This window comes from Dryobates pubescens, chromosome 27 (genome assembly GCF_014839835.1).
Source record: "Dryobates pubescens isolate bDryPub1 chromosome 27, bDryPub1.pri, whole genome shotgun sequence".
Lineage (NCBI taxonomy): Eukaryota > Metazoa > Chordata > Aves > Piciformes > Picidae > Dryobates > Dryobates pubescens.
The window spans coordinates 3,776,752-3,789,934 of NC_071638.1; the positions used below are offsets into that span (position 1 = coordinate 3,776,752).

General features: G+C 46.2%; 1 protein-coding gene across 1 annotated transcript in view; it reads left to right on the plus strand.

Annotated features, from left to right (window-relative positions):
- FBLN1 (fibulin 1) overlaps positions 1 to 8,609 on the plus strand; it is a 122,005-nt gene extending 113,396 nt beyond the window's left edge. The window contains exon 17 of the mRNA XM_054173906.1: positions 7,867 to 8,609. Coding sequence (XP_054029881.1) covers positions 7,867 to 8,006 — 140 coding nt within the window. The 3' untranslated portion in view covers positions 8,007 to 8,609. The remainder of the gene's footprint in view (positions 1 to 7,866) is intronic.
- Positions 8,610 to 13,183: the final 4,574 nt, after the last annotated feature.

Consider the following 13,183-nt stretch of genomic DNA (forward strand, 5'->3'; position numbering starts at 1 on the left):
TGCCTGTAGGCAAGACAATGCAGATGCTTGAGATTGCCTGGCCCATGGGATTCAGCAGCAGTGTGAATCTTGTTTGTTTATTATCAACAATTCACCCTGGTTTAATATAGACAAATATTCTCCTATCTATTTTATTTTTTCTGGTGTGTGTGCGAAATGCTAACCTAGCTGAAATCTTATTTTGTTGGAAAAGGATTCAGGTGAACTTGCATAAGTAAACTCACCTCATTTTCCAACTGTAGAGTTTGCAGCTTTGGTCACAGAGAGGACCAGTTGGTGGTGGTATTTGATAGCCCTCTCTTTTCAAGTCATTTAATAAGCAACACCAGTGTTCTTCTGGCATCCTATAGAGAGTGGCATCTTCAGTGAACAGTAAGTATAAAAGCATTCCTTAAACTAAGAGGAAGGCTGCACTTTCAAAATGTACTAAAAAGTCAGGAAAAGCAGAATAGAACTTTCTCCTCACCTAAACTTCCCCTGGCACAGCTTGAGACTGTGTCCTCTTATTCTGGTGCTGGTTGCCTGGAGAAGAGACCAGCCCCCACCTGTCTACAACCTCCCAGGGGAGGTTTAGGCTGGAAGTTAGGAAGAAATTCTTCATAGAAAGAGTGATTGGCCATTGGAATGTGCTGCCCAGGGAGGTGGTGGAGTCACTGGAGGTGTTTAGGAGGAGACTTGATGGGGTGCTTGGTTGCGTGGTTTAGTTGATTAGATAGTGTTGGATGATAGGTTGGATGCAATGATCTTGAAGGTCTCTTCCAACTTGGTTATTCTATTCTATTCTCTTCTATTCTATTCTATTCTATTCTATTCTACTCTACTCTACTCTACTCTATTCTATTCTATTCCATTCCATTCTATTCTATTCTATTCTATTCTATTCTATTCTATTCTATTCTATTCTTTCCCCCTGTCAAATCTGAGTGGCTCTATCCTGCTACTTTGGATTTAGACTATTAAAAAAGATATCAAAAAGCAGCTGGTTTATTTCTGACTTTCCTGACTTTTTAGTACATTTGGGAAGTGCAGCCTTCCTCTTTGTTTAAAGAATGTTTTTATACGTACTGTTCACCTATAGACACTGAAGATGCCAGACCACAAATCTGGGCCAAGCTGTCAAAAGGCACAGTGGAACACGTATATGCAAACGTTGCACTACCTGATAAATCTACTTACTGATACAATTGCTCAAAAACATTGGGAATTGTTACACATGAGATCTTCAAACCTGTCCTGTGCTAAATATTTGAGATACTCAGTGATTCACTGAGCCATGTATGTAAATTACATGTACCAGGCCCAAGATGTTTTGTAAGAGAAGGCACAAGGCACTGCTGGCTCTGCTTGGTCTGGAATAGGTGCACCAACTTCATACCTGATGTGACAACCATAAGACATTAGAGAATCAGGTACAGGTAGCATCAAAAGGCAGTGACACATTATCAATTGTCCCCTTTTACTCAGCTGTGGAATCCACACCTCGAGTATTGTGTTCAGTTTTGGACACCTCAATACAAGAGAGGTGCTAGAGTGAGTGCAGAGGAGGACAATGAAGCCGGGGAAGAAGCTGGGGAATAAATCTTATGAAAAGAAACAGAAGGAGCTGGGGCTGTTTAGAAAAGAGAAGGCTGAGGGGAGGCCTCATCATGCTCTACAACCACCTGAAAGGATCCCAGAATCATAGAATTAATAAGGTTGGAAAATACCTCAAAGATCATCAAGTCCAACCTGTCACCCAACACGTCATGACAAACTAAACCATGGCTTCAAGTGCCACGTCCAATCCTTTTTTGAACACCTCCAGGGACAGGGACTCCACCACTCCTGTGGGCAGCACATCCCAATGGCGAATTACTCCTTCTGTGAAGAAATTTCTCCTCACCTCAAGCCTAAACTTCCCCTGGCACAGCTTGACAGTTCTTGTTCTGGTGCTGGTTGCCTGGGAGAAGAGACCAATCCCCACCTGGCTGCAACCTCCTTTTACGTAGTTGTAGAGGGCAATAAGGTCTCCCCTGAGCCTTCTTTTTCTCCAGGCTAAACAACCCCAGCTCCCTCAGCCTCTCCTCACAGGGCTGTGCTCAAGGCCTCTCCCCAGCCTTGTTGCCCTTCTCTGGACACGTTCAAGTGTCTCAATGTCCTTCCTAAACTGAGGGGCCCAGAACTGGGCACAGTACTCAAGGTGTGGCCTAACCAGTGCTGAGTACAGAGATTTGGGTTAGGGCTGCTAGGGACTTCTGCTTCTGCTACTTCTGCTTTAGTTAGTTCTTCTGGCAAGGGCTTTGGTGTAGGGATGCTGCGAGGGATATGCTCAGGACGTCTGTTAGCTGCTTTGTCTGTTAAGGGCTTCTGGGACTACTTCTGTAAGTGCGACTCTGAGACTCTGTAATCATAGAGATTCTACAGTGCAGTAATAAAGGACTTCTGGGAGGACTTCAGGGATTCTCTGCTCTGCATTTCTGGAATCTTGTTGCTATATGGCAGTGGGCTTTGTGCCTTCATTCATCACGCAATGGCCCCAAAATCAGGGAAAGAACAACACCTTCAGTTTCTTGCTTTGATATAACTGGTTTAAGATGTACAGCATTAGCTTCTCAGACCGCTGTTTGGCTTGGTTTTAAAACTGCAGCAAGAAAACTATGTGGAAAAGTACTACCACATGGATAACAGCATGTGTGCCCATTCCACCTGGAAAATAAATATTCCAAATTTTTCTGCCTATTAGCAGGATGAATCCAAACAAGAATGAGGAAGTTAATAATTGATTTGAATGCTAAGTCAGCAACATGTGGATAGACTCCATACTGTGGCATGAGCTATCTTGGGTAGAATTGCATCATGTCAAAACCCAAACCAAAACAAACCCCAAAGTAACCAATTTGCAGTCCCACTTCTAGACTAGCCTAGGCTCTGCTAGGGTAGAGCAAAAGATTGCTAAGTGAAACCAGCAGCCTTTGTCATCTGAGGTTTGGTGATCACTGTGTGAGCCGCTAACAGGGGTGGTTAAACAGCTTGCCAGTACTGAGTGATTCCAATGCTGCATGTTTTTGTGGTTGGCAGTTAAAGCAGTGCCTGCAATAATGTGCTATCTTGTTAGCAAAATGCTTGAAATGCTACTCAAAAGGCAGGATAATTTTAGCAAGGCTTTTCTGATTCAATCATCTCCCAAGCCCAGTCATTTTTATAAGGTTCAGGAGAGCAGTGAAGAGCTCTGGGAAAACATAAAATATAAATATATGTGTGTATGGATATATAAATTGTAGGGGGAAGGATGCTTAAAAAATGTGTTCATCAAACGTGGCAAGCAAAGTGAATAAATGTGGTGAAAAGTGTGCAGTTTCACTGCATGCTGAAGGTATTAGTATTGAAACAGCACAAATCTCTAATGTCTTCACTGCCTTAGGAAATGGTGCTGACAGCCTGCATAAGCTAATGTTTATCTCCTCTATCAGATCTCAAGCCAGTGTGTTCATAGGGGACTGCTCTGGAAGTTCAGCTGGGACTCCAGGAAGGCAGTGGTGTGCTGCTTGCTTGTGAAACATAACCTCCACCATGCAGAAGGCATACATCCTGTCTTAAACTGTACATTCCCTTTGGAATTAAACACTCTTGTCGGATAAGTCAGTTGTCAGAAGGAGGTAGAATCACAGAATGATAGAATTGTGTCAGCTGGAAGAGGCCTTTAAGAGAAGGGGAGTCTCCACCAGAATCCCTGTGCCTGCTGGCTGACATTGGGTGCAAGTGATTTTGATCTTTTAGATACTGGTGGGAGCCCTTTGGAAGCTCCCTACTATGTAACACCAGACCTGGGTGATAACCATGAAGTAAGAATGTGCTTACAATCTGATCTTGAGCCTCCAGAATTAATTGCAAAGCTTCTGTTGACTTTCTTTTGTGTAAGCCTGAAGCTGTAATGTTGTTCTGTTTAGCCACATCATGTGAAGGCATAAGACCTCATGGCTCAGATAGGCATCTCCAGAGTCCTCTTCCACACCCCTGCCCAGTAGCCAGTAGCCCCATTTCAGCTTCAGTCCCTGCCTGAGCAGTGTTGGAAGAGGGCTGGTCTCCAGCTCATCACAGCCATAAAGTCCTCTTGTTATGGACCCAGACTCAAACCTTGCTTCCACAGTTTGATTTTGGCCCAACATCATGTCCATCAACTTGATGGATGATCTGGGCTCTTGGTTGAACTAGGCTATCCCATGGCTTGCCCTGCTGCCTGGCTGGGAGGGTGACACAAGCCCTTTCTGGAGGAGCCCTGCCCTGCTGCTCCCCTGAGAACTCCACTACTCTCAGCCCACAGGAGTCCTCATCCTACAGTGCTCCAGTACTGGGGCTCCTCTATGTAAAACAAACCCAAACCCTGGAGCCCTAAAAGACATAGCTCACTTCTCCCTTGCCACTTTCTGATGTTGGTGATGTTGGCCACTGTGCATGTGAAGAATGACACAAGAAGAGGTGCTGTGATAGTCCCCCATTACTCATTAAGCCATTTTGGTTTACTCATTAAACCATTAAGCCATTTTGCTTCGAGAGCCGATCGGAGCTGGCGCTCAGGACCGCTCCGCTTGAATCGTGAGCTTTCTGCTCGGCTTTTAGCCTTCCTCTTGGGGTTCTGCGGGTCGGGAGGACCTCTGGTTGGCAGGGGGCTCTGGCAGGATCTTGCTGTCGCGAGCTGTCGCGGGAGCGGGAGCCTGACGTCAGCGGCGGGAGGTGGTGAGTGGTGCCACATCCAGCTGGCAGCCAGGCACCAGTGGTGTGCCCCAGGGATCAGTGCTGGGCCCCATGCTCTTTAACATCTTTATTGATGATCTGGATGAGGGCATTGAGTCCATCATCAGTAAATTTGCTGACGACACCAAGCTGGGGGCAGGAGTTGAGCTGCTGGAGGGTAGAGAGGCTCTGCAGAGGGACCTGGACAGGCTGGACAGATGGGCAGAGTCCGAGGGCAGGAGATTGAACACATCCAAGTGCTGGGTTCTGCACATTGGCCACAACAACCCCATGCAGTGCTACAGGCTGGGGTCAGAGTGGCTGGAGAGCAGCCAGGCAGAGAGGGACCTAGGGGTACTGGTCAATGGTAGGCTGAACATGAGCCTGCAGTGTGCCCAGGCAGCTAAGAGGGCCAATGGCATCCTGGCCTGCATCAGGAACAGTGTGGCCAGCAGGAGCAGGGAGGTCATTCTGCCCCTGTACACTGCACTGGTTAGGCTGCACCTCGAGTCCTGTGTCCAGTTCTGGGCCCCTCAGTTTAGGAAGGAGGTTGACTTGCTGGAACGTGTCCAGAGCAGGGCAACAAAGTTGGTGAGGGGCTTGGAACATAAGCCCTATGAGGAGAGGCTGAGGGAGCTGGGGTTGCTTGGCCTGGAGAAGAGGAGACTCAGGGGTGACCTTATTACTCTCTACAACTACCTGAAGGGAGGTTGTAGACAGATGGATGTTGGTCTCTTCTCCCAGGCAGCCAGCACCAGAACAAGAGGACACAGTCTCAGGCTGCACCAGGGGAGGTTCAGGCTGGATGTTAGGAAAAAGTTCTATACAGAGAGAGTGATTGCCCATTGGAATGGGCTGCCTGGGGAGGTGATGGAGTCGCCATCATTGGAGGTTTTCAGGAGAAGACTTGATGGGGTGCTTGATGCCATGGGTTAGTTGATTAGGTGGTGTTGGATGATAGGTTGGACACAATGATCTTGAAGGTCTCTTCCAACGTGGTTTATGCTATGTATTCTATGTATTCTATTCTATGTCTCCATCCCGCCCGGGCGGTGCGTGCGACGCCCGTTTGGTTTGGAGCCTTTCGGCTGCTGGCATGGAAAAAAAATGAAAAAAGTTCTTGTTTTGTTTTCACTCAAACTTTGAACCATGGTTCAAGGGTAGAATCTACCCAAGGGTAGCATCTACCCAAACAGAGCTGCTGCATCAGCATGCTGGAGTCCAGGCTGCCAGCTGCAGAGAGTGCTTCAGCCTGGCACTTGGAATAGAGGGAAAGGAGAGAACACCTGTGTGTCTCCATGCAACCAAGCACCCCATCAAGTCTCCTCCTAAACACCTCCAGTGATGGTGACTCCACCACCTCCCCAGGCAGCCCATTCCAATGGGCAATCACTCTCTCGGTGTAAAATTTCCTCCTAACATCCAGCCTAAACCTCCCCTGGTGCAGCTTGAGACTGTGTCCTCTTGTTCTGGTGCTGGTTGCGTGGGAGAAGAGACCAACCCCCTCCTGGCTACAGCCTCCTTCCTGGTAGTTGTAGAGAGCAAGAAGGTCTCCCCTGAGCCTCCTCTTCTCCAGGCTAAGCAACCCCAGTTCCCTCAGCCTCTCCTCACAGGGCTGTGTTCCAAGCCCCTCCCCAGCTTCATTTCCCTTCTCTGGACTCGTTCCAGCAACTCAACATCCTTCGTAAACTGAGGGGCCCAGAACTGGACACAGGACTCAAGGTGTGGCCTAACCAGTGCAGTGTACAGGGGCAGAATGACCTCCCTGCTCCTGCTGGCCACACGGTTCCTGATGCAGGCCAGGATGCCATTGGCCCTATTGGCTGCCTAGACACACTGCAGGCTCATGTTCAGCCTACCATCAGGCAGTACCCCCAGGTCCCTCTCTGCCTGGCCACTCTTCTTAAAGATATTCTTATTCAAAAAGTTGTATTTTATTCTTCTTTTGCAGGCTTCCTTGCAAGCTATTTACACATCCAATAAACAAAATAACTTTCCATCATCTAACATAAAAACGAAAGGGAGTGTAGCTCACCCAAACCCATCTGATTCTCCTGAAATTACCCCCCCCAACATAAAATGGCCAGACCAGCTCAGTTGGAAAGCAAATGAAGCTATATTTACAAGCAAAACTACAATCTGGAAATATGGAATGAAATTAATATGTACAAAATGTGCGATAGTTACATGTATTTACAATTAATGAACAGCTCAAGAACCCCCCCTGGACAAAGCCAGGGGGTTACCAACAGCTCCCTGCTCCCTGCTCCCTTCCATCCCCCTGTACACGAGACAAGAGAAAGAGGAGCAGAGACTTGGTTGTTTAGCCTGGAGAAGAGGAGGCTCAGGGGAGACCTTATTGCTGTCTACAACTACCTGAAGGGAGGTTGTAGCCAGGTGGGGGTTGGTCTCTTCTCCCAGGTAACCTGTGACAGAACAAGAGGACACAGTTTCAAGCTGTGCCAGGGGAGGTTTAAGCTGGATGTTAGGAAGAAATTCTTCACAGAAAGAGTGACTGGCCATTGGAATGGACTGCCCAGGGAGGTGGTGGAGTTACCATCCCTGGAATTGTTTAAAAAGAGACTGGATTTGGTAGCACATAAGGCCTTTAATGGGGAAGGTTGTGAGTTCAAGCCTGCAGTGGGCACTAGTGTCCTCCCTACTCTAGTCATGAGGTCTGTGGTGACAGGTTGGACTCGATGATCTTTGAGGTCTCTTCCAACCTTAGTGATACTGAAAAATACTAACTAAGATAACCACCTGCTCAAAGCACCTATTCTTAGTGCCATGGTTTAGTTGATTAGATGGTGTTGGGTTATAGGTTGGACTTGATCTTGAAGGTCTTTTCCAACGTGGTTAATTTGGTATTCTGTATTACTTAACCACAAGAAAGAACACAGCCAAGGTCAGCAAAGCTATCAGAAGCAGTAGCTAGTATCTGCCAGAGCAAAGGAAGCCGAAAAGAGAGTTAGATTACAAAGTAACTTTATGTTGGTTTTCAGACCAATAGGATTCTTTAGACCTTATCATTATTTTCCCTTTTACATCCAATGGTAATTTATTTACATTCTGCTACTTTCTGTTCAAGATTTGTGGCAGATCTCCTGGGCACAGCCTAAAACTGCCGCACCTGGTAATCTCTTTGTATCTCAACAGGTGTAGTCCGTCAGGTGAGGCCCATTGTTGGCCCTTTCCATGCCATCCTGAAGCTGGAGATGAACTACGTCATGGGCGGAGTGGTGTCTCATCGCAACATCGTCAACGTTCACATCTTCGTCTCCGAGTACTGGTTCTGAAAGAGCCTTTAAAACCCCAGACAAGCAAGCAGCTCCAATCTAAAAACGGCACCACAAACTATTATGTCATGTATTTGTTTGTAAAACTCAATAGTGTTCTTTTTGTTTTGTTTGTAAACATTTGGCTTAGAGTTGAAGACAAATAAGAAGGGGGTGGGGAGGGGTGCGAATGGAGCGAACCTGATGTAGTTGTCTGTATAAATAAGTAGTGTGTACAAGTGAGATTTAAAACTTTTCTAAATGTTTAGGCAGATCTTAACTATTGCTCCTTGGCCAGGTAACCAGAGTGACTGAGGGTGTAGGACAAAATCATCATCTAAGAGCTCATTGGGATGCATATGTTGTATCTTTGGATGGAAGAAGTGTTAGTATCCATTAGTAATTTCACCTCAATATTGAGTACCTTGTGGGTGTCAGACTGTCAGAAAGTACTAAGCATTGGCTTTTGGGCCCCAGTGGGATAACTCTGAGAAGGCACCTGGATTGTTTAGCAGTTCTGAGAAGTTTAGCCTAGGTATTTCAAAAGCACCATTCAGCTACAGTGAAAAAAGGAAGTGCCAAAGGAATTAGGAATCATAGAATCAGTCAGGGTTGGAAGGGACCACAAGGATCATCTAGTTCCAACCCTTCTGCCATGGGCAGGGACACCTCACACTAGATCAGGCTGGCCAGAGCCTCATCCAGCCTAGGCTTAAACACCTCCAGGGATGGGGCCTCAACCACCTCCCTGGACAACCCATTCCAGGGCTTCACCACTCTCACAGTGAAGAACTTCTTCCTCACATCCAGCCTGAATTGTAAGAGACTAACAAGTTATTGCACATATTAAAAAGATACTCCTTTGTTTTTGGGGGTTTGTTTGTTTGTTTGTTTCTGATCCTTACTATTTGATTGCAGGATTATGGTTGATTCTAATTAAATACCTCTCATTGAGATTAACCTGTTACAAGGATAAGGCATACTGCTTGCATTCCAGTCTCATCTGTCCTCAGAAATGCATGGGGAAACTCAAGACTTGTGCCTCCTGTCCATAGAGTAAAGCTCCACAGCATTTTAAAGCTGGCAATAATAAAGTGAGCATGTTAAACTGTACACTCCTGTGCACCAAACCAAAGCATGTGTAATAATACAATGAAGCTCTCACAAATAAATGAATGTGTAATGTGTTTTGTGGGCACTGAAGTAACAGAAAGCGAACAGCTTCATGTTTCAGGTTTGGGGTTTGTTTTTTTGGTGTGTTTGTTTTAAGATATGAGGAAATAAAGGAAATCAGATGGGAAATACTCAGAAGTATGATATGGTTTCTGCTTACCAGAAAAATTGTATGATATTCTATTCTGTTCTATATGTGTCTCATAAGCAAATTAATTCTATGGCTATATGCACATCCCCCACTCAAACAACTCTGCTTTTTCATCAGTCATTTTTGGCACCAGGCGTTTGTCTCTGCCTTTTGTACAAAAGTCCCTGAGTCTTAAGGGAATCTCTGCTGACCTCAGTGGTCTTTGAGTAAGAATAAGAAGGGCTGGCCTCACAAATAAATGACCACAGCAGCTTCACTGTGTACATACAGATGTCTTCATTCTGTTTGCTGTGGCAGGGAAGCTTCACTGCCTGCAGCATTTCTAGTCCTTAAATAAAGATTTGACGATAATACATGCTCATGAAAAAAGTCTGACTCAAGGATGCTCTCCTTGATGGGTTTTGCTCCCCCTCCACTTAACAGAGCATCTCAACCCTATATATAGCCTGATTTTTAGGGCGCCGTCAGCTTAAAATGTGCTCAGTCTTGTCAATAACTACCTCTAGAGTCCTTATGGAGTCAGTAGTTGCCCTCTTTCTGCAGAAAGGTGATGTGAGGCATATCTGTTTGTAGCAGGTGACAATCATTCAGCTCACCTAACCTAACTGATGTTGTAAAACACCCATTACAAGATGTATCACAGTATCACAGTATAACTAAGGTCGGAAGAGACCCCAAGGATCATCGAGTCCAACCTGTCTCGACAGACCTCACGACTAGACCATGGCACCAAGTGCCACATCCAATCTCCTCTTGAACACCTCCAGGGATGGTGACTCCACCACCTCCCTGGGCAGCACATTCCAGTGATGAACGACTCGCTCGGTGAAGAACTTTCTCCTCACCTCGAGTCTAAACCTCCCCTGGCACAGCTTGAGACTGTGTCCCCTTGTTCTGGTGCTGGTTGCCTGGGAGAAGAGACCAACCCCCTCCTGGCTACAACCACCTTTCAGGTAGTTGTAGAGGGCAATGATGTACTGTTGACATCAGAGAGTGCTGCCCTACATAATTCTGGTTTAGACTGGAAAGTACAATGTTTTATTATGCTAAAGGAGTCCAAGAAAAAGAGCATGAACGACTTTCCTGTACCATCAACCTGGGGTTTTTTTTGTTTTGGTTTTGGGTGGGGTTTTTTTTTTTTTGGTACTGGAAGAGTCCTTAGTACCAAAAATACAAGAACTGTTTCCATCTGATTTTCTAGACTGTAATTTTTGATCCTTTATTTCCCCTGTAAGAGATATTTAGTTGCAGTGGAAAGAACTTCAGGACAGCAGAAATCTAAGTTCAGGATCAAACTGATGAACGAACTAATCAAAAACCTTCTCCTTTCTTGTTAGCACGACAGGCACATATCTCTCTCCTTCATATGTCTGCATTCTGGGGTGAAAAAAGGGTAGAAGGATCAGCATTGCTTCCTGGGAAATTGTTGTTTTACATTGTCCTAAACAATCCTTGATAACTTCAAGCAGCTTTCTAAATAGTCCTGGTATCACATGAAACCTTTGATCCAGCAGACGATTTTATGGTTTCTAGAAGACAAAGAGTGCCATGGTCACTGTGAAGTGTCTTAACTTTTTATAGGTCAGTATAGAAAGACCAGATAGTTCACTAATGCTGGAGTCCCTGGAGGTGTTCAAGAGGAGATTGGACGTGGCACTTGGTGCCATGGTCTAGTCGTGAGGTCTGTCGAGACAGGTTGGACTTGATGATCCTTGGGGTCTCTTCCAACCTTAGTTATTCTGTGATACTGTGAAGAATTAAATACTGCTCCATCCAAACCTGTGGCAATGAAGCTTCAGTTACTGCTAATGGGATTTATAATTTTGATTGGAATTCATTTATGATTTTATTGACAAGTCATTAAAGCTGGTCAAGTGGGAGACTGTGCTTATGACATTGTCACTGAGGTTCACTCACTTTGAGGGCTTTTTATTCTGCTATGCTCTTTGTGGATTGGTTAGACCTAAGCTCAAATCGTGGGTGGGCAGAGGCCAATGGGATGAGATTTAATAAGGCTAAGTGCAGAGTTCTACACTTTGTCCACAACAACCCCATGCAGTGCTATAGGGTGGGGACAGACTGGCTGGAGAGTGGCCAGGCAGAAAGGAACCTGGGGATGCTCGTAGATAGTAGGATGAACAGGAGCCTGCAGTGTGCCCAGGTGGCCAGGAGAGCCAATGTCATCCTGGCCTGTATCAGGAATAGTGTGGCCAGCAGGACAAGGGAGGTTATTCTTCCCCTGGGGTCAGCACTGGTCAGGCCACACCTTGAGTGCTGTGTCCAGTTCTGGGCCCCTCAATTCAAGAGACATGCTAAGGAACTGAATGTGTCCAGAGAAGGGTGACAACACTGGTGAGGGGCCTGGAACACAAGTCCTATGAGGAAAGGCTGAGGGAGCTGGGATTGCTTAGCCTGGAGAAGAGGAGGCTCAGAGGAGACCTCATTGCTGTCTACAACTACCTGAAGGGAGGTTGTAGCCAGGTGGGGGTTGGTCTCTTCTCCCAGGCAACCAGCAACAGAATGAGGGGACACAGTCTCAAGTTGTGCCAGGGGAGGTTCAGGCTGGATGTTAGGAAGAAGTCCTTCCCAGAGAGAGTGATTTACCATTGGAATGTGCTGCCTAGGGAGGTGGTGGAGTTGCTGTCCCTGGAGATCTTCAAGAAAAGCCTGGATGAGGCACTTACATGCTATGGTCTGGTTGATTGGATAGGGCTGGGTGTTAGGTTGGACTGGATGATCTTGGAGGTCTCTTCCAACCCGGTTGATTCTGTGATTCTATGATTTTAATTGTGGAGAAACAAAATCACAACTAAATGAGCATTTAGAAGAAAGCAGTGAAAATAAATGCAGAGTGCTGAATGTGCTGACTCATACACACAATGATCTGTGGCTTGGAGAAAGCATCACAGCACGGAAAGAAAAGAAATAATTGAATAATAAAATATTTTAGAATGCTTTCAAAATAAATATAACAATGACAAGTACCACATAGGAAGACTTTATAGAATCATGGAATGATAGAAACATCAAGATTGGAAGAGACCTCTAAGATCAAGTCCAGTTGTCAACCCAACACCACCACGCCCACTACACCATGCCCTGAAGTGCCATTGTCTACATGGTTTTTGAACACAGAATCACACAGAATCACCAAGGTTGGAAGAGACCTCAAAGATCATCAGGTCCAACCTGTCACCACAGACCTCATGACTAAACCATGACACCAAGTGCCACATCCAATCCCCTCTTGAGCACCTCCAGGGACAGTGACTCCACCACCTCCCTGGGCAGCACATTCCAATGGCTAACAACTCTCTCTGTGAAGAACTTTCTCCTCACCTCCAGCCTAAACCTCCCCTGGTGCAGCTTGAGACTGTGTCCTCTCGTTCTGGCACTGGTTGCTTGAGAGAAGAGACCAACTCCCTCCTGGCTACAACCACCCTTCAGGTAGTTGTAGACAGCAAGAAGGTCTCCCCTGAGCCTCCTCTTCTCCAGGCTAAACAACCCCAGCTCCCTCAGCCTCTCCTCACAGGGCTGTGCTCAAGGCCTCTCCCCAGCCTCGTTGCCCTTCTCTGGACATGTTCAAGAGTCTCAATGTCCTCCTTAAACTGAGGGGCCCAGAACTGGACGCAGTACTCAAGGTCACACCTCCAGACCTGGTGATTCAACCACAGGATCACAGGTTGGAAAAGACTCTCAGGATCATCAAGTCCAAGTGATAGCCCTACTCTGCAAAGTTCACCCCTAAACCATATCCCCAAGCACCACATCCAAATGACCTTTAAACACATCCAGGGTTGGTGACTCAACCACCTTCCCAGGCAGCTTGTTCCAATGCCTGACTGCTCTTTCAGTAATGATTTTTTTCCTGATA